This window comes from Eucalyptus grandis, chromosome 10, assembly GCF_016545825.1.
Source record: "Eucalyptus grandis isolate ANBG69807.140 chromosome 10, ASM1654582v1, whole genome shotgun sequence".
In the NCBI taxonomy this organism is placed as follows: Eukaryota; Viridiplantae; Streptophyta; class Magnoliopsida; order Myrtales; family Myrtaceae; genus Eucalyptus; species Eucalyptus grandis.
Window position 1 is genome coordinate 34,388,463 of NC_052621.1, and position 20,708 is coordinate 34,409,170.

At 41.6% G+C, this 20,708-nt stretch overlaps 3 protein-coding genes across 4 annotated transcripts; all 3 read right to left on the reverse strand.

The window, feature by feature from the left end:
* Positions 1-1,210: 1,210 nt before the first annotated feature.
* On the reverse strand, positions 1,211-3,773 carry LOC104422985. Of its 2 annotated transcripts, XM_039303418.1 has the most exons (4): positions 3,640-3,773; positions 3,505-3,565; positions 2,253-3,387; positions 1,211-2,117 (listed from the first exon to the last, which is right to left on the reverse strand). In XM_039303418.1, the coding sequence occupies exons 2-4, from the start codon at positions 3,512-3,514 to the stop codon at positions 1,355-1,357; spliced, it is 1,908 nt and encodes a 635-aa protein (XP_039159352.1). In that variant the 5' UTR covers positions 3,515-3,565; positions 3,640-3,773; the 3' UTR covers positions 1,211-1,354. The 2 variants fall into 2 exon arrangements, with proteins under 2 accessions (XP_039159352.1, XP_010033736.1); XM_010035434.3 differs by having other exon boundaries at positions 1,211-3,387.
* A 3,876-nt stretch (positions 3,774-7,649) lies between these two features.
* LOC104424126 (transcription factor MYB1) lies at positions 7,650-13,606 on the reverse strand. Its single transcript, XM_010036503.2, has 4 exons — positions 13,474-13,606; positions 13,209-13,338; positions 12,456-12,534; positions 7,650-7,715 (listed from the first exon to the last, which is right to left on the reverse strand). Exons 1-4 carry the CDS (start codon positions 13,604-13,606, stop codon positions 7,650-7,652), a joined length of 408 nt encoding a protein of 135 aa, XP_010034805.2.
* Positions 13,607-18,206: 4,600 nt separating this feature from the next.
* Positions 18,207-20,175, reverse strand: LOC104422986 (transcription factor MYB1). The gene is made up of 3 exons (XM_010035435.3): positions 19,870-20,175; positions 19,545-19,674; positions 18,207-18,958 (listed from the first exon to the last, which is right to left on the reverse strand). The coding sequence occupies exons 1-3, from the start codon at positions 20,000-20,002 to the stop codon at positions 18,316-18,318; spliced, it is 906 nt and encodes a 301-aa protein (XP_010033737.2). The 5' UTR covers positions 20,003-20,175; the 3' UTR covers positions 18,207-18,315.
* Positions 20,176-20,708: the final 533 nt, after the last annotated feature.

Below are 20,708 nucleotides of genomic sequence, written 5' to 3' on the forward strand. Positions count from 1 at the left end.
TAGAATTATCACAATTATTTTCTCTAAATCCTCCATGATGTCAGAGTTAGAGGTCTCAAATTTGAATCTTTCCAAATCACATTTGCCTTCCAATTAAATTTCCATGCTTCAGACTAAGCTTGAGAGTGATGAAAAGTGTTGTAGAGTAATTAAATATAAAACTACGTATTCATTTAACAGTTTAAGTTTTTAGAATAGTTGGTAGTGATTCCACAAAATCTCACACCATCTATAGGTTCTGATTAATGTTAAAGACTTGGTCTGTTTTGCAGTCTAAGACCGATTGCTGACATTAAAATGTTTTGTAAGTTGACCTCTCTGAGGAATACATCAAAACGTGCAGGCTCTATGGACGGCAAGGGAAAAAAGATGATGCACACTACTGGTCTCCCGCCCGGACCGACTTCTACGTTCTCTCCTTTCGCTTAATCCGAATCTTGCAATACGCCCACTTTGACTTTTCTAAAACTGAAATTCCGGAAATTTCCATTCAACATGTAAAACTCATGGATGACGTTTTCTTGATCTTTTGAAACTGGAATAATACTTGAAAATTTGGAGGAAACTGAAAAAAAAAATATATACTTTCTGTATTGCTCAAGTGTGAACAGACAGGCCTGAGTGATGAGTGATGGTAACAGCCACTGCGGCAAGAAAGATCATTGAACCTCAGGCATTATATTAACAAAGTTGAAGAATAGGAATTGGTCTTGCTCACTGGTGAGCGCCAAGCGGCGACCAGATCTGGGGCCGAACCACCTATCGCCAGAGGTGATGACTACCCCGCTCTCTCTCTCTCCTCGTCCGCCGTCGATGTGGACCGCGACTTTGTCGTCTGGCGTCCACATCATCAAATTGCAGGCATCTTAATAAGAAAGCATTAAAGTGTGAAATGTAAATTATTTTTATCAATCTTCTATTTAGATCATTTCTGAAATAGGAGTCAGGATAGTTTCTGAAATTTCACTGGAAGTTTGAATATAGTAGCAAATTTGAAGACTTGTCGGAGTGATTTACTCTAAATTTTATGTCATACTTTGCAAAGAATGAGTACTGGTTTCTGTTTTCTTCAAGGTAAGGACGATTGCATTTTGAACGTAAGAGAGGTGACCTTAGAGATCAAACACTTCAGACGTCGGCTTGGTGAGGTGATAAATCCAGAAAGCTAAGTAAGTTCATGGACTGGCAGAATTTCTAGGGGAAAGAAATCTGACAGTGAAAAGATGATATCTGTATCTAGAACTCCAGAGACCAGATTAGAAGATGATAACATGGAATCATTCGTCAGTTGATATGTAAGAATGCGACAGTCAAAAGATCAAAACAATCTACCAAGCACTGATCTTCCTTTTGATTATGCAGGAAATACGCCGAACATGGGATCGCCTACGCTCCTTCCTGCAAAATCAGGAACATCCATCATTTCCGAGACTATAATGTTCACCACCTTTGGTTGGATCTGTTCTGATAAGCCGAGATGTGCCATAAGGAGGCATACGTGAGTCAGCAACTCTCCGCCTTGTCGGAGTTGCTGCGCGTGGTTGGTCCACTCGCACTTGCCTGCTGCATAAATCAGCATCTCAACCCAAACTTCGCATACCATGTCCCATAATTGCTCCTTTGTCCAACCCAACTCCGTCACAAGAGACTGCAATCGTTTGGCGAGCCTATGGGCATTTAGCAGCACCAAGCTATTTGTACTCATTCGCAGGGAATGCAAGTTTTTCTTGTAAAACAATAGATCTCGGGCATCTCTTCCACTCTTTGTTTTCAACCCTCCTTGCCGAAAGAAAGCCGTCACCTGCTTGTACGTTTCTTCAAGATATTTCGTCCGGCCAATTGATTTAGGTAGCAAAAAGGGACGTGTGACTTGGATATGCAGCATATAATCAGACAGTAATTGGCTCATTTTGCAAGCGGCAAGGCTGTCTTCGTTGAGGTCGGAGTAGTAGCAGAGATCAGTAGCGATGTGCCAAAGAAGGAGGCTCCGATCAAAGTCTACCCTGATGGTGCTCCACTGGAGTTCTTCGAGACAATTCCTCTTCTGAAGAGTGAAATCGCCTCTTTCACCAAGCATCTCCTTAACGATTCTGGGATCAAACCCCGAGTCGCTGCACCTAGAATGATTCTCTATCAGTCGCTTAAAGATCTGTTCTTTTAAAAGGACGCTCACTTCCACCTGCATCACTTGCCAATATGTTTCTAACGTGAAATAGAAGCCAAATGGCTCATCTTCGATGAACTTCACAAACCTGTCGGTTGAGCAATAGCTTATTAAGTTGAGTTGTCCCATGGATCCCGACCACCTCTTGCTGTAAAATGAAAATAATCGGGAAGACGATATTGTTCGATACAGGAAATGCCCCAAAGGCTTCCTCAGCTCTATCAACAACAGCATCGTCCAATCAGAAAATACAGCAGTAAATCCTGCGTAAACCTCCAAAGCAATAGCTCCCACCAACAATAACATAGTTATTGCCACATCAACGTGCAAGTAAACATGCTCATCAATGGCAGTGCAAAAGATAATCAGCACAGAAACAGCGGACGAGAAGGTAATGAAACGAAGGAGGATGCCGGGTATAGAGTAGGCTACTTTTGCCTTCGTGTAGATCAGGTCATACATGAGACTCAGCTCGACTTCGACCAATTTGAATGCTTCTTCAGCCGACTTCTTGCAAATGATAAAGTAGCTGTATTCGGCTTCATCAGAGTCAAGGATGACCCCAGTGAACAGATGCTTGAACATGCCGAACAGGTAAAAGGCTTCGTAAAGGTACTTCTCACCGGGCCTTAGATTCATATCTAGCAACTTAGTAGGTGGTGACAGTTCAGGGGCTTGAAAGTGGTCAGAGCTCGCAGACCTGAGCACCCAAGTCCTCTCTCCATACTTTATTACCCCAGAAATGAACACGGGGATCGTTATAAATGTGAGAACGCTTGTGCTCCAAGAAGTGAGGAAGGCATAAAAGGCAGCAACTACTTGGGTCACTAGGCTGAGCAAGTGCCTTGTCCATAACTCATTGTCCTCGGTCGAGTAAGCAGTGATGGTGTCGGGGCCTGCAAGGTGTAAGAGGAGGAACGGGGACCAAAACACCAGCAGCCTGCTGTTCGGGTCTGAGGAATTTCCTCCGCTGCTGCTTGAGACAAGCCCCAGTGAGAGGGTCGCGACGGAGTCTGCCAATAAGTACGATAACCAGACGAGGGACGCGATCCAGCTGGCTTTTGTGGATTTTCGCCTTGAGGCGAACATCACGAGCACGATTTGCAAGACAAGACTAACTATGATCATCACCCGGAGCTCCCATTTTCTCCACAGCTTCTTCACATTTTCTGGGAAAATCTGAATGGCCTTCCTCGCAGTGAGAAAGATTAGGCCACTGGCGACTGAAAGCGCATAAAATCTCGGTCGATAATCGTAATATTTAAGCCGTGAATCAAAGTATATAATGATCGACCAGGGGCAGACATTAACCAAGAACAGCGCAAGAGAGAAACATTTACCAGTTGACATTGTGAAACTGGGTGGGCTCAAAAGTTCGCAGCAATTAGGAAGCCATAGTTACTGCAATTACAGAGTTTCCATTACAGTAAGTATTACACATTAAAGAGAACTGCTGAGATCATCATGAGCATTACCTGTACTTAGCAAGTTCAAACTCTCTCCGCATTACACTGATCTTGATTAAAGCATGAATGCATTTGCTGGTGAAGATCTGCCATGAGGGAATGTGATAAATAAAGTGCAGATGAGAATCCATGTTATACCTTGCTTCCTTCCAAGGTGAATAAAGTGCAGATGAGAATCCATGTTATACCTTGCTTATAAAGTGCAGATGAGAATCCATGTTATACCTTGCTTCCTTCCAAGGTGAATAAAGTGCAGATGAGAATCCATGTTATACCTTGCTTCCTTCCAAGGTGAAACGTAGAGGCTCAAAGTGTAACATCCCGGCCCCACTCTGTAATATTGTCCGCTTTGGGTCACCTGCCCTGGCGCGGACGAACCGCCATTCCAGCCACGGTATTTTCCCTCACGGCTTTAAAACGCGTTACACAGGTTAGAAGGACCAAAGCCTTATAAGCTGATCAAGACCTCCCTCCCTAGGCGATGTGGGACAAGAGATGAGGTTGTTACACTCTCCACCCCACGGGCATCAGAACAGCATTCAAGCTGTGGTCTCACACGCGGTCGGGGGCCTCACTGTGTAATATTGTCCGCTTTGGGTCACCCGCCCTGGCGCAGACGAACCCCCATCCCAGCCACGGTGTTTTCCCTCACGACTTTAAAACGCATTACATAGGTTAGAGGGACCAAAGCCTTATAAGCTGACCAAGACCTCCCTCCCTAGGCGATGTGGGACAAGAGAGGAGGTTGTTACACAAAGCGCATTGGGCAAATCACAATGCAAGCGGAATATGAGCTTTACGGAGCCGAATGTTCTACTCTGTAAGTAATGTATGGGTTTTGACCCAGTCAAAAGGCAAAAGCAAAAGAAAAAAAGAAATGCTGAAAAGTCAAAAGAAAAGGGGAAGTGGGTGCTTCAAGCTTAAGAAAAGAAGAGAAGTAGAAGAAGAAAAGAGGGGAAAGAGAAAAAATGCTCTTGGCTGAAAGGGGTGTGCCTAGGCGTCGCCTTTGGAGACGCAGAATGGGTGGTCAGCCCTGATCCGACCGGCGACGCCAAAATAGCAGTCGTAGTGGGCTTTAGCGGCATAGGTGAGCTGCGGCTTGTTAGGAAAATATGGCTTCGAAATGGATTGAACAATGAAATCGGATCGAGTAAAACAACTTGGACTTTGAGGCGTGATATCACTTTCTTTGAGGATTTATTTGGCCCACAACGTTGCTAATGGTCACCGGCAAAAATCCTCTAGGATACAACAAAGTCTCGGATGAGAATACTAAATAACAATTCTAGTATTTCTCGAGGGTCTTTCTAGGAAAATAATCGAAAAATTGGCTGCAGTTTTTCAGAAAGAAAACTTGAAAAATGACCACACTTTTCTTTCCGAAAAATGACAAGTATATATATGAAACAGTCTTGCAACTCTTCGTGAAAATTGTGAACAAACGCGTTTTTAGAAAATTGTTCGGATAAACAAATGCAACTCTTCGGAAGAAGTCGAAAACCGAACAATTGCAATCCTTCGGAAAAAGTTAAAACCCGGATAAGTAATTTTCCAAAGGTTATCTTGAAAAGACACAAACAAAATTCGGAATAATTTTTTTTTAATAGAATTTCGAATTTTCATTTATATTTCATTTCCGAAATTCTCAAATTAAAAGGTAACATTTGAACTAAAATATAAAATAAAATACTAAATAATAAATAAATAGCAAGGGATTAATGTTAATTAAACCACGGGCGCGCAGGCGTGCGCCAAAATCGCGCACCCGCACGCGAGTATGGTGGGGTCTAGCCTCACCTAATCACTCCTTTAACTACAAAAAAGAAATCCCACATTTTTAAATTGACTCACCTGCTCCCACATTTTCTATGTGGGACAAAGTAATAAGCACTCATTTTGTTTTAACAAACAAAATTCCAACACGGCTACCGGGGGCTTCTGTGAACAACCAAATGGCAGCCGCGGACCAACCGTCTCACCGTCAAGCGACTGAGGTTGCATTTGGAAACTACTTTTCCAAGGATCTTTGGGAGCCTAAAGGCCTTTGGGTCAAATATTTAGTATTTGCCAATTTTTTTTTTTCACTTGCCTAAAAGCCCAAGGCAGGTTGCTTTGGGCTTTTTTAGCATTCTAGCTTTGAGGTTAATAAAAAATTTCTTCCGAAATTATCTTCGTTAATTTTTCGTTTTTCTAGCTTTAACCCGATGATTGTTCATCATCTCCATCTTTTTCCCTTCTCTCTGAACACGACCAGCATCTATGCGCGGTTGCCGGCAATGGGCTGGCGGTCCGACAAAGGGCAGGTGGTGCGGCGAAGGATAGGTGGTTCGGCTAGAGTCCCACGACCCTTCGACGAGGGTCGCCGTGCGGAGGACGCCAGCAACCTAGATTGCGAGCAAATCTAGGTCGTGACAACCAGATCGTAGGTGCTGGCAACCTCCGTGGCGTAGTGGGTCATGCAACGATGCGGCGAGGGTCGCGATAACCCGGATCTCGCAATCTAGTTGTGGCAACCTAGATCATGAGATCTGGGTTGCCGCAACCCTCGCCGCGCCGTGTCCTCTGAACGGTGACCCTAGTCGGACGCTACCCTTCGCCCTGCCGCCTCCCCCTCACCGGATTACCTACCCTTCGCCGACAATTGTTAGCTCTTCGCCAGCAGTAACCAGCGAAGCTCTTGGCCGGCCAACTCTTCTTTTTCTTTTCTTTCTTTTTCAAATAACAAAAGTCTTTTGTAAATTTAATTTACCCAAATACTATTTTGCTAAAAATGTTTTATAATGGACTTTCACAAATACAATTTACCAAAAATACTTTACATTTTAAAAAACCCTTTTAACTTAAGGCTTTTGCATTTTCTTAAAGGACTTTTTCCAAATGTCTTCCCAAACGCACTTGAGACGCCTTGACCTTGGCGGCTGTCCTCGGTCGGTCGGCCCTGATGTAGCCGGCCGAGACAACCCTCTCCTTGGCTGGAAAAAATGACGACAGCTCGACTCCGACCAAGAACGGCGAAACGAAGACGGATCTCATCCAGGCATTTTAACATTGACTAGCGGTACAATGCACAAACGAAACAAGGGATTCCCGGCCCAACTGGGACTCGAACTCGCGCCAAGAACCTAGACACACGACCTACGAGGATACGAAAACAAAATGCAAAGGCGACGCGGGGCCGGAGCCCGCGTGAGCTGGACGGCCCCGACTGCCGGCCCGGAGTCGCTCAAAATAGGGCAAAGGAGAAAGGGGAAAGGAAAAGAGGGGTGCCGACGAATGGCGTTCGCTACCTGGCTCGGCGATGGCGAACTCGATACATCAGACCACGTCCGGTCGCCTCGCACGCCCCCGAGCCGGGATCCTAAGGAAATCAACGCCAAATCGGTGAAAATCGGGAACAGAGTACAACCGAGTCTTACCGTGTGCTCGTTGCAGGGAAATGGGAAACACCGGCCGGGGGTCGTCAGCCGAGGCTCAGTCGCGGCCGAGCTACCAGAGACCACCTTCTCACTCTCGGACTCTCTCTTGGACTTTCTCTCTCTCTCTCTCTCTCGCTCTCTCTCCGAAAATCCCCCCTCGATCTCACTCTCCCTCTCCTTTTAATGGCAGCGGTGGGTGCGCATGGCCTCCTGCCGCCGCCAGCTACCCCTACCGGTCTGCCCCCGACCACGCACGGTGGTCGGATTGCTCCTGTCCTATTCTGTCTCATTAGTCCTTCGCTGCAATGACGCGAACGGAGCGGACAAAGGTAAAAAACGCGCGGGTCGGGCTAGGGAAGAGAGGAAATGAGCCGGCCCAAGCGGAGGGAAAGAACAGAGAGGTAGGGGCTGGGCCTGGCCCAACAGGAAAAAGAAATAGGGGGCCGACTCGACCCTTTTCGGCTCCACCCCTTTTCTTCTTCTTTGTTTTAAATTAAAAATTAGATGATTAATTAATTTTTTTACAACAAGACTTTTTATAAATTCTACTTCTATTAATGCAAATGCTCCTAATATCTATATTAAGATTAATTGGGTCCCAATTCAGTCCGATTTCAATATGGTACCGGGAATCGGACCAAGAGGATCAATTCCCAGTTTCAAGGATTTGGGACCGGATTGTCCAGTTTTGGAATCGGGAATTGGACTGCTCAACTAGTCCTATCTAGTACAATGAAATCAGTTTTTATTCGACTTTGATAGCAAATCACAAATATGCAAAAAAGAGAAAAAAAATGCTCGACGAAACCCCTCACTCGCCCCTCTTTTGCTCCCTTGAAGACAAACCCAACCATCAAGCACTGTATAAAGCAACAAAAAGGAGCAAACAAGAAACAGAGACATATGAGTATGTCGAAACAAGAGGGGATGGTAAATTGGGAAAGTTAGGGCTTATCAAGAAATTAAAATGTATTGATATAGTTAATCTGATTCAACTATTTTGGTTTCGACTCCAAAATCGGGAACCGGACCAACTGATAACTGATTTCAAGAATAGGAACCGGGAACCAAACCATCACCCATGAGGATCGTGCAAAATTAGCCAGTCCTATCCAGTCTTGGTGGTTTCCGGTTGGAGTGATTTCTATTGCACACCCCTAATCTATATGCCATGCAATCTAATCAATTTTTTAGGGGTCAAAATTAGTCCCCAATTTTCAATGCAATTGCACCCTAAACGAATAATCAAAATTTAAATGTCAACACATACTTGACTTGACTTGATTACGATACAACCATGTTCGCCTATTGCTTTGCCGGTGATATGACATCAAAGGCCTCGCAATATGGAACGTAAATATAGAGATTTACCAACTACCATACCAACACTCCAATTAAGTTTGCACCCAAATGTTTGAAACGTCTTTTATGAAAACACCAAGCATTTATTCAAATTTCAGTATAAGCATCAATGACGCGCTTGATTTGACTTGCTTATGATATTACAGTCTTATTCGTTTAGTGGAGATTGTAGTATTTCCGTAAAAAAAAATAAAAATTCTAAGAAGTCATTTTTCAAGAAAATGGCTATATTTTCTAGTGTTCAATTGAAACTTAAAAATGAAGTGGAAAATATTTTCTATTATTTGGTATATAAAATATTTTCCTCCATGCACTCATTTCAATAATGTTTAAATATTTTATTAAAATCAATTTTTAAAATTTTTAAAATTATTTTATTAAATCGATTTTAAATTTTTTTTCCTTTTCCTTTCTTTTTCTTTTTTTCTTCTTCTTCCTCGTGACCAACCATGGTAATGACTAGTGATTGGCGCCAAGCGAGCTCGAGCCTCACCAAATTCAATGAATTAGACAAGGCTTCTCGCCTAGGCTTGCTATTGCCTAGTCGAGATATGCCAAGGCTCAAGCTCACTTATGACTAATCGCTAGCCGCCACAGTGGCTGGCGATCGGCTGAGCAAGAAGAACAAGAAAAAGAAAGAAAAGGAAAAATGAAAAAGCAAAAAAAAACTAAATAAAGACTTGATTTTTCAATATATATATATAAAAGGAAAAGGTGTTTTGTTAAAAAAAAGTGAAGTAAAAGAAGATAAAGTGGAAAATATTTTCCCCTATTTTAGAAAATTATATTGCATTGATGGAAAATGTTTTCCCCAAATGGTTCGTTTTTTGTAAAACAAATTTAAGAAAGTCCACAAAGCATTTTCCTAGAAATTTTTCCGTAAAACAAACGGAGCCTTCATTAACCTATCATTTAGTGGCTGTCGTCGCTTCAAAAGCCGGGCAACATGGATGGGCCATCCATTGACGATGGGCCGTCAACCGTAGAGCCCATCACGGACGCATTGCTGGCCCAAAGCCTTTGGAGGGCCCAACATTAGTCACTCTGAACATGACATTGCCAAAATAGGTAATAGAATAGACATGCTAGTTTTAGATCTACTGATAAATCCTCCAGAATATAGGCAGGCAGTTCTCTATCGCGATTGTCCGTTTTCCTGTGTCTTAGAATAACTTTAGAAAAGATCTATATGTATACTTCGTGCCTTCGATCAAGGCTCTACCTTAATAAAATTTAAAAATAAAAATAAAAAACTGTAAAAACACTTATTTCATTATCCACTTAGATTTATCATACATCCCGACATATCTCTTTGGTAAACTAAGCTATCTGCATGTACGATTACCAAAGCAACAATTACGTAACCATAGCCCACATTGGGATGATAACGTAGGGAAAGTGGGCATGCGGTACAATGTGCGATTATTCCGACTGGATTGCCCCTCATCGACAGAAGAATTTAAAAAAAGAGTTGTAGGGCCGTGTTCTTGGTCGTGAAGGCAAAAACCCCATCACTCAAATTGGAGGGCTCACGAAAAAAAGCGGCCTCAAATCGATTTTTCTGAGGATGTGGCTTTTGTCCTTTTGGAATGTGATTTTTGCCTTTTGGCATGTGAGGACAAAGGAAGGACCTAGAAATGAAAATAAATTGGCCTCATCTGCCCCCGACAAATAGAAATATTTGTGGTCCAGTCCCTGGGAAAACCGGGTCATTCAATAACACCACACCACTCATATATCTAGGGAGCGCTTCATATAATGCTCCCATGATACGGTGTACGGGAATAAGTATTTCCATTCTTTTATTCCCTAGAACATAAATGAAACATAATATGTTTGATAATTTTTTTATTCCCGAGAATAATTTGTTTTCAGAAATAGATTTGGAACAAAAATAAGAAATAAAAACAGAATTGTTTTGTTTTCGGAAGCAACTCAAAAAAACAAAATTTTCTTTTCTTTCTTTTTCTCTTCCTTTCTTCTTCCCCCAACCAATCGCCCTCCTCAATGATGACCGGCGATCGGCCATACAAGGCCTACAACCTTGCCAAAGCCGGTGAGGTCACCTCGCTTAGCCAGGGTGAGGCCAAGCCTCATCGAGCCACGGCAAGGCTCAAGGGGACCTCGTCGGTGGCCGATGAGGCTCCCCCAAGGCCAGCAACCTTGTTAGCCCTCGTCTGGCTAGTCGTCGGCCGGCCATGGCCAAGACCGGTGATCGAGTAGAGGAAGGAGAAGAAAAAGAAGAAAGAAAAAAAATATAATAAAATTATTAATAAATCAAAAGAAATTTTAAGTCACAAAAATATTTGGAGCCGTATTAAACATATTTCTATTTCGAGAATAGAAATTTTACATAATTACCAAACGTCTTAAAATACTTAAAAACTGTTCCTGAAAATAGAAACGTTATCAAATACAGCCTTACGGGTCCACCAGAAAGTGCCCATTCCTATTTGGACATTTGCTCCTCCCTTTCATAAGATAGAACAAGACTCTTTTTATAATTTTTTTTCTAAATATACTGCTGGAGGACCTTAAGAAAAAATTCTTTATTCATTTCACCTTAAGGATCATCTACTTTTTTCTTTTTTTCCAAACCCAAAATTACAATTTTTGCTTTATGAACTCTCTCTCTCGTTTCTCTCTTTCTTTGTTTGGGTGATTCAGCATTCTAGCCAATTAAGTTTACAAAATAGAAATAAAATAGAGTGGCTTTGGCTAACAAGAAATGTCTCTTTAATACATCTAACCTCACAAACATTTTTCTTTTTTTCTTTTTTTTTTTTGTTTTGGGGTGGGGGTGAGGGGGAGGGTGCTTATAATGCCTCCTATGCTGAACGAGAAGAATATTCTGCTTGAATGTGAAAAAGGAAACATTACTATTATGTTCATATTCTAAAGTGAGATAGCCAGAGATATGAGCAACACAGAGCCCTTGAATCATCGCATATGCATCCGCATTTTCAACTAAGAGATGTTGCCATTTCCATTTGTTGATCCTCCGGTAAAACCCTAGCTGGCAAAATTTTGCGACATTGCAAATCTAAGATCGTTCATTCTGGTCTTTCATGACGGCCTTGTTTACTGAGTTAGAAGGTCGAGTTTACAAAGAAGTTCACCTAAGTTGGATGAAAAGTTATCATTAGGGGTTTAATGGAAGCCCGATATCTTCGTACAGGAAAATTACTAGGGAAGAGTTCACATCTGAACTCATCAATATGTCTAATTGAACTCACATTCGTTCAAAAGATTTAGTCAGATAAGTAATTGACAATGGTTTATAAACTGTTCCACTTTAAACTGCATCCCCAATGTTGGATTCCTTTTTCATAACACCCTCACACATGTACCTCACAAATTTGGCGTATTATTGGAACAGGAAGAACGTCGAGCGAAATAAGGTTTTACTCATTCAAGATTGCAACCTAAACAATTTATTTGGTCGGTCCTCATTATTAAAAAGCTTGCTTGTTTTTCCAAAAAAAGAAAGTTTCAGAGTTCCGTCCAGTCATCTTCCAAATCAAGGAAGGAAGCCAGTTTCTTCAGCTCCAGATCTAGCGACGGTATCTGACCACTCATCAACCCTCTCTCAACCTTCACTTGATCATGTCCTGATGAGTGTAATGAAGATGAAGAGATGCCATCATTGCTATCAACTCGGCTAACAATGATTCCGAGATCATCGTTTTCTTGACGAACTGCAGCTTGATCGTCCCGAAACAACTGCAGATCGAAGTCTGTTACTCCCTCTCCGAAATCTGTATCAATGCTCATTAAAAAGCTTAGATCATCATCATCTCCAACGAGAAGTGAAGAGAACATGTCTTGACCATGATCATTGCTTCCATTTTTTATGAAGCTCGTGCTTTCGTTCGCCAATAAAGGCTTTTCCTCTTCTTTTAAAATGGGAATACCACTTATGCCCAGTGGCTCATTCGGATCAACCGGAGAATGATTCATCGTTATGTGATCTTGATATTCCTGAACTCCCAGGTCTTGGTCGAATTTCATTTTGCATGACGACCGTGACGAAAAAGACCCGAAATTTTTGGCCAGATTTGTATTCCAGTAGTTCTTTATTTCATTGTCTGTTCGTCCGGGAAGCCTCCCCGCTATTAAGGCCCACCTGAATTCGCATGAAATAAATTAGTTACGTAAAGACCGGAAGCCTGATCAATCTCTTCTGTTCAGATCCTGGTGGGACTTCGGACGGTGACTTGAATTATATGATAATGCATTCAGCTAGCTAGAAGAGGCTTGACGTCGGTGGACCACATGAAACATGTGCAACACGTAAATAATTGAGCAAAGAATCTTCACCAAGAACCTTTTCTCTTGCAGCTTATATACATGAGCAAATTGATTAGTGCAGAAGTTCGGCCAGGAAGGCAAGAATAAGGACCACAGTTCGGAGGGTTGTGCTCTCAACCGGATCCACCCTTGCTCAACAACCCCGCGAGATCTGATCTCGTGGGACGAAAACCACCAAACCCTAATGAACCTCCATGGAGGATGATGTGCACGCATTTACTTTGTAATACTTTTACATTATACAACTTATAATTTGTTGTGGCGAGCGTGGAATGATCCTAATGAATCACGAGTATACATAATTGAAGTTATTATGATGACCTAATCACACATATAACATATAATAGAACTCCCACATTGGCAAAGGCATCTTTGGATCTAACCTCGATTAGATAATCGAATTGATCACGTCAACTAGCTGAGCAAGCGTACTGATGATAGTTTTCATTTATTATTTTCCACATAGATATGCAGGATTTGAAGTTGCACCTGTTGCCGAGAAGCTGGTGGAGTCTAATAATGAGATCTTCTTCATCCTTGGTTATGTCACCTCGTTTGATGCCAGGCCTTAAGTAATTCAACCACCTAAACCTGCAGCTCTTGGCGCATCTGTTCAAACCTTTTTTTACCAACAGAGCGAAGGAAGAAAATCAGGAAAGACAAATAAGACCCGGATACATGAACTGTTATGCTTTCACTTGTGAAAATCATCAATTGAACAACCTCAAGCATATCATGCGATTTATCACAGTACCTGCATTCTGGGCAACTTTTCTCCACTTGCCTTCTCCATGAATCTTGACATAGTTGATGAGGATTTCATCCTCTTGGGAAGACCAAGCTCCCTTGTTGATCCCTACCTTAGCACAGCATGGACTTCTCACCATCTTTTTTTCTTTCCTTGGTTTCTCTCTCAGATACTTGTGGTGCTGCACTACTATTGTTTTCCCACAGTACAATTTCTAATAACGCACAAAGAGAAATCACACACGGGTTGCAGAACTTTTTGATGAGTAGATTGCCTCTAAATAGCTCGAAATTTATGAAAGTTGTTTGTCTTGGTTTGCGCTCATAGCTGCACTAAACGGCCATGCGCAGTCGACGAGGCAGGCTTTAGAAATAAAATAGTATGTGAACAGTAAGGGGAAGATTGGATCGGTTGAGTTTATTTTTCCTTCTCATTCTGCGGAAAAGAAGTTATGGAGTAGTATGATTGGTCCTTTGGAGATTTGAAGAGCTTATGGCTTGTCGTCTGTCATATAGTGCAGTTGAACCCTAAAATACATACGTATATATATAAAAGCAATGGACCACTGTTAAGGTCTTCGGATTTGCTAATTTTTTCTGCTTAATACGTTATATAGCATAGATACAAGTACTTTAGTTAGCATCCCAACGGTGGGAAAATTCTTCTCTGTGCATAGCAATTTTCGTGATGTTAAAGTCTCTTAGATCGATGGTTTGTAGTATGAATGGGACCATGGTTGGCCAGCTGCCTCTGAAGAAATTTCACGGGAGGCATTGCTTCACACAGATTTCGAGAAACGACGATAAACCCTAATCCATCATCACGTTTTACACACGTCCAATTTGGATTGACATGCTTTGAGCTATATTGTCGACAAGTACCATCGGGAACAGGTGCTTTACGTCCTTTCAGTAAACTAAAGGCATCGATTTTTATTTTTTTAACCTCTAAATTGTGAGGTGTCTGTTTTCGAGTCTCTAATAAATTATTTAAAGAATATAACTTCATTTTTCAAAAAGTTTGGAAATAATTTTCCCATAGTTTTTTTTTAATAAATGGTAATAATAGATTGAGTTTTAAACTAATAAAAATCACAAGATCCGGCATCACAAAACTTGCACTCAATAAGAAAACAAGTTATAATGAGTATAAGAGAGTCGAATGCAAAAGACAGCCGCTAAACTAAACAGCAGCAAACAAGAAAAAATCAGGCAAAAGAGAGCACTGCCCAAAGCAACAATAGGAACCACCTAAGAACCCCTAGGTCGGCATCACCGCCCTCTACGAACAGCAACCCTCCTAGCGATCAGCAGTCGGCAACGAAGCGAATGGAATTTTCACATAGCTTTTGGCAGCATTAAATGTTAAAAAAGTTCCTCGAGCCGTCTAGTATTTAATCGTAGAAGCCAAGTTTTGATCATGCTAAGACGAAATGCATGAGCGAGAAGTTAGGGGAATGCTAATTATGGAGCAGTTTTTTTTGCCCTCGTGTTAACGTGAGATAGACTTTTTGGTGGTTTGAGTCTTCATTTTCAAAAGCGCGTGAGTTGGAAATAGTTAGTTGCTCATCAAAAATTGAAAAAAAAAAAGTTAGTCAAACAAAGAGGCCTTTTATATCACTATGATTGCACTTTCATTATTATGGCCAAACTCTGTAATCAGTTGTTAGAATCAAGCGTTCACATAGCAATTCAGGTAAGAAAAGTGCATATCATGTGGTGATGCACTTGACGAAAGGATAAATTAAGCAAATTTTTAAAGTTTAGAAATTAGATTGAACCAAAAAGAAGTTCAGGGACCACCTATATCACTACCAATATTAATATGATGTGCATAAATGATAAAGTACCTATGTAATTAGGACAAAACTAATCTCTTTAAATAACACTATTTCCACACTCTATTTGAGACCAACCACATACTTTCGAGTAAGCAAATCAAAATATGGCACAACTACCTACAATCTGGATAAAGTTTGAACATCACCTTTTAAGTAGACTGAGCATACTATTTATTGATAGGTTACAAATTATAAATATTACTCATGCTTGACTAGGTTGTAGGAAAGCTTGGTCCTATGTTATACTGTCAAGCATTTAAGGGGCTAGTGAGTAGCTAATGAAACACGTGATTCTATATCTTAGACTAATTCTAAAAGAGTGTACAAGGACGGTGATTCGAACTTAGTACGAAGAATATACTAGACTTTGAATACATTTGGGCAGCTCATAATAAAATAAAAGCTTTTGAATTTTTACGATGCAAGCCGTTGCCACGTCGTGAATGACAAGCTTGAATTAGATCGAAGAATTTAAAGCAATGATTGCCTGACTTTGGCCCCACCAGCAATATAGGGAATGGCATGCTAAGCATTTAATACAACGTGTGCGTGATTCCGACTCTCAATTAACATATGTGGTCACGGGGATGATATCTTGGCAATAATTGTGTGATCAATTGTCAATTCGGAAAGTTGGTGGCAAAGTTCCCCCTTTAGTGAAATTCATTTATATTAAATCACCAGCAAAAAGGTCCATTCCACGTTCTTAAAAAACAAGAATTTTTGGGTTGCTAGGAAGCCAACTTCTGGCTCCTGGGCCTGGAAGAGCTTGTTGACCCTAAGAAGGAATTTTAGGATGGCCTTCGTCTGGAAAATTGGCGATGGCCAAACAACCTCTCTGTGGTTTGACAACTGGCATCCTAGAGGGCCCTTGAACCTGTTCTTTTCAGACTCTCTTATCTATAGCTCAGGGCTCTCTAGACAAGCTTGTGTTGCCGACCTCTTCTCGATGCTGGCCAAGCTCTTAGATTGGTGCTTCAATCGTGGGGGCAACCTCTTCCGACCCTGACGAATGACCCGGATCGTTGCTGTTGGCGAGGAAGCTCTTCGGGCCAATTCACTATGGCATCGGCGTGGAACTTCATCAGGAAGAAGAAGACGCGGTCCACCGGTACTCCTTTGTATGGGACAATGCCATAGTGCCTCGATATCGGCTCAATCTTTGGCTCATGGCCGACGTAGGCTTCCAACCCAGGATCTACTTTTGGCCTATGGTATTATTGGAAATGCTACCTGTGCATTTTGCAAGAATGTGCCGACTCTCTTGACCACTTGTTTTTTGACTGCCGTGTCACGGCTAGTGTTGCCTTCTTTTGGGCGTCCGGATGCAATTTACCCCAGGCGCAACAGAGGTTGGGGGAGAATTTCGATGGGCAACTACCTATTTGATGGGGAAAGATTTCTATAAGTGCATAGCCCGTTTTTCATTTGGCGCGCTGTGTCATATCATTTGGAAAAATAGGAATGCCATCATCTTTAGAGACCAGCCTCTCTCTATTCCGGCCATTAAAAACCACCTCTTTAAAGTGGTTCGCGACAAGGCTATCACCTTCAGGAACGTTGAAGACAATTTCGAAACGAAGGGCTGCAGAGAAGTTGGAGTCTAGACCCGATTATTTTCAATGGGGACCCTTAGGTCCTAGATCAGACGATGGCCTCCTCTTTGTTTTTTGTCTTTGCTTGATAGCTGGTCGAGCTAGTCGTGCTTAGTTTGGCCTTGTTGTTGTAGTTGTTGTGCCGCCTCTGCGGCTTTTGCATCTCGTCACCCTTCCACTTCTTTTGTTACTACATTTGGAGTGCAAGTTCTGTGACGAGATCTTTTGTACATTTGGCTTTTCTTATTATTTATCTTACCTTTACCAAAAAAAAAAAAAATCACCAGCAAAAATGAAAATTCCAAGATTTGGAGATCAATAACTCCAATTTTCAAGTTTTGGAGATCAATAACTCCAATTGGACCCACCCAGGCAATCCTGGCCAACAACGTGTATCATTTCAGAAGGTTATGGGAACCATACTGTCAAGTTGAACGAAAAAAAAAGGGGTCTTGTAGAATATGTTCCAAATCTTATCAATGTCAAAAAGATTGATTACATGTACAAACCACAAACCGATAGGTCATCAACCCTATCACGAAATAGAAGTTCAAGAAATGATTCATGCAATGTAATAAAGTCGAAGCTGCTCCACTGTTGAAGTTCGAAATTATAAAATTTGTATATTGATTTTGAGACGAATTAGGAAATTAGCAGATAGAGAATTTTCTCTACGTGCAATATAGTATCCGAGTAATTTCTGTTTTCTATATGGTACGCAACACACATTCTTATAAGTGCAAGATTAGACGATCTTTTATTCTTTCGTTTTTGGCCACTCTCTTTCTAACATATCTTTTGATTGTCATTACATATCTACTCCAAAGCAATTTCGTTATAGTCGCAAGCACATCCACACGCCCCGAAATAATGCCAGTCAGGTGAAGTATTGCGTAACTCTGTGACCTAGGGCGCCACCTTTTTAGTTGTCCTTGTCTCCTGAGAGAAACGATTCCTGCTTCAAGAGCCATTTTAGTTTTTTGGCAACGAAGGGACAGAAACGTTCAAAATGATGAGGCGTTTTCTGTCTGGACGTCCCTAGGGCTCGGTTGTCGTATTTACTATACCTAAAGACTCCCATCAAGTCTCTCTCTATCGCCATCGTGACTGGGCATGAGATCTTGGCTTGGGCTCGAGTTGAGCACAAGTCTTTTCTGTCCACTAGAGGGCCTGCTGACAGATATTAGATGTTTCCAGACGAAAATGCAGTAAATTTGATGGTGTATAAACGCATCACGTTGCACCTCAAACTGTATAAGATAGTAGCAATAATTCACAATTTAGGATAATATAATATTATTGGAAGAGAGACAGACACCAATCGTTGATCAAATTCTCACAATGTAGAAGTCATGTGACCCAACAATTCGCCAGTCAATATTTACTGCAACTACTTCTCTTTATTAATTTTTGTCAATTCCATTCGTCTTCCAAATCAAGAAACGAGGCCAGCTTCTTCAGCTCCACATGTAGTGACAGTTGCTGATCGCACATCACCTTACTTTCAACCTTGACTACTTGATCATCAGAAGTGACATCAATAGGAGATGAAGACGTGAGATTATTATTGTGGAGCTCGCCAAAAATGTCATAATTATTGTCTTCATGCGCTGTTCTATTACTGGGACATAACTGTGAATCCGACCCGGTAACTCCCGTCATGAAATCCTTATTGATGTCTATGCTCATCAAAAAGCTCAGATGATCCTCAGCGCCTTCATCTCGGACCAGAAGTGAAGAAAACAAGTCTTGATTGTCAATGCTGCAGCTGTTACCGACCAAGCCAATGCTTTTCTCCTCCAAACAGTGCTTTTCTTCTTGAGGTATAATAGCAATTCCGCATGTACCAGCCCCTGATGGCTGGTTTGCATTAATTCGGTCGGAGTTATTCGTCGGCCCATGATTTTGGTAATGCAACATTTTCTGCTCGCTGTTCGGTTTTCTCACACAAGACCGTGGGGAGAAAGATCCGTACTTCTTGGCGAGCGTGGTGTTCCAGTAATTCTTTATCTCATTGTCCGTTCGTCCTGGAAGCCTCCCTGCGATCAAGGCCCACCTGCATGTGCATGAAAATTACGTTGTAAAACAAAGTAATCATGACCTAATCTTCTGATTATATCTTTAATATATGAAGCGTTTAGAAAATAGTTAGTTGACACTCTTGACAGTGACCAGGGGCAATAATAAATGAGGAGGACAAGTTTCCCTAGTCACTAGGTGGTTTAATTCAAGTGGACCACGTGAACAGAGCATGCACACAAAACGTGGAAGTAAATCCTACGCGCATATCGTACAATTATTTGGGCGAGAAGGGTTGACAATATCATGAGATCAATCCGGACATTTAGAACCACCTAGTGCAGCTAAAAGGCAGAGCGCTATAAATATACGGATTTTGATGTGATATATATATAGAGAGAGAGAGAGTCATCAAATGAAGCATTGCACAAAGCAGTTCAATCTGGAGCGCTGAGCTCGGATGAACAATTCAATCTGTTCACAACAACCTCAAGATGATGGTCCATTGTACTGCATCTTACGCCATATTATCCACATAAAGAACAATGCTATAAACCTTGATGTCATGATTCATTGTGTCCACCGCATCATATAATTAAGAGTGGAGCACGTGTTTTACGCACCGGTTGCCGAGAAGACGGTGGAGCCGGATGATGAGATCTTCTTCTTCCTCGGTGATGTCGCCTCGTTTGATGCCGGGTCTCAAGTAGTTCAACCATCTAAGTCTGCAACTCTTGGCACATCTGTTCAAACCTTCCAAGCAAAACCCCAGATTCAAAATCTTGAAAAAGATTGCAATAGAAGTAAACATCCTCAAATAAACTCACATTTTGAAGAAAGAAAGGAACCCAAAAAAAAGAAAGGACATGCAACTATACATATTTGAATTCGTACCAAGCACTCTGAAAAATAAATGTCTTTACTCATCAAATTAAAGAAGGGTCTTACCAGCATTTTGAGCAACACGTCTCCACTTGCCTTCACCATGAATCTTGACATAGTTGATGAGGACTTCATCTTCTTCAGCAGACCAAGCTCCTTTATTCGTCCCTTGCTTGTCACAACATGGTCTTCTCACCATTTTTCCTCTCTCTCTCTCTCTCTCTCTCTCTCTCTCTCTCTCTCTCCCCAAAACTTTTTTGTCCCTCAAAATTTTGTGAAAGAGGTGTGGAACATTATGATGGGTATGTCGCTTCTAAATAGTTGGCATTTTTGAAGCTGGGCTTGATTTTTATCAGATGCATTAAATGGCCATGGCCGGAGCAGACACATGAGGAATTATTGGGGGGGCGGGGGGGGGGGGGTAGAGGGGAGATTTTGGTTTCGTGGGGTCTTAAATATGGAGAGAATGGGTAAGTATGGTCTTTTGGATCACGTGGAGTAGAAAATAACCAGAGAAATGTTCATTATATCAAGACGGTTGGCAGTCACATAACCAAAATTTATATTCGACTTACTGTTCAGTGACGACATAGGGTGTATCATATATTTAGAATGCCTCCAAGCGAAATCTAAACAATCATTATTTGAGTGCAAAGCCAAGTTAGCTGAATCTACCGACCAAAAAAAAAAAAAAAAGGTTAACTGAATCTGAAGGATTTCACCTGGGCAAAGAGACCCTCTTGGTTTTCTAATTGATCATGTTATTGTCAGTGAAAAATTCTAAAGACCAATTGTTTGATTGGACGGCAATACTAATCAAAGAGCTTGAAAAAAAGCAGACAGAAGAGGCGTTCAATTGCTCACTGCAAGTTCGGTTGTTTTTTTGGGGCTAAAGACGAGAGGTT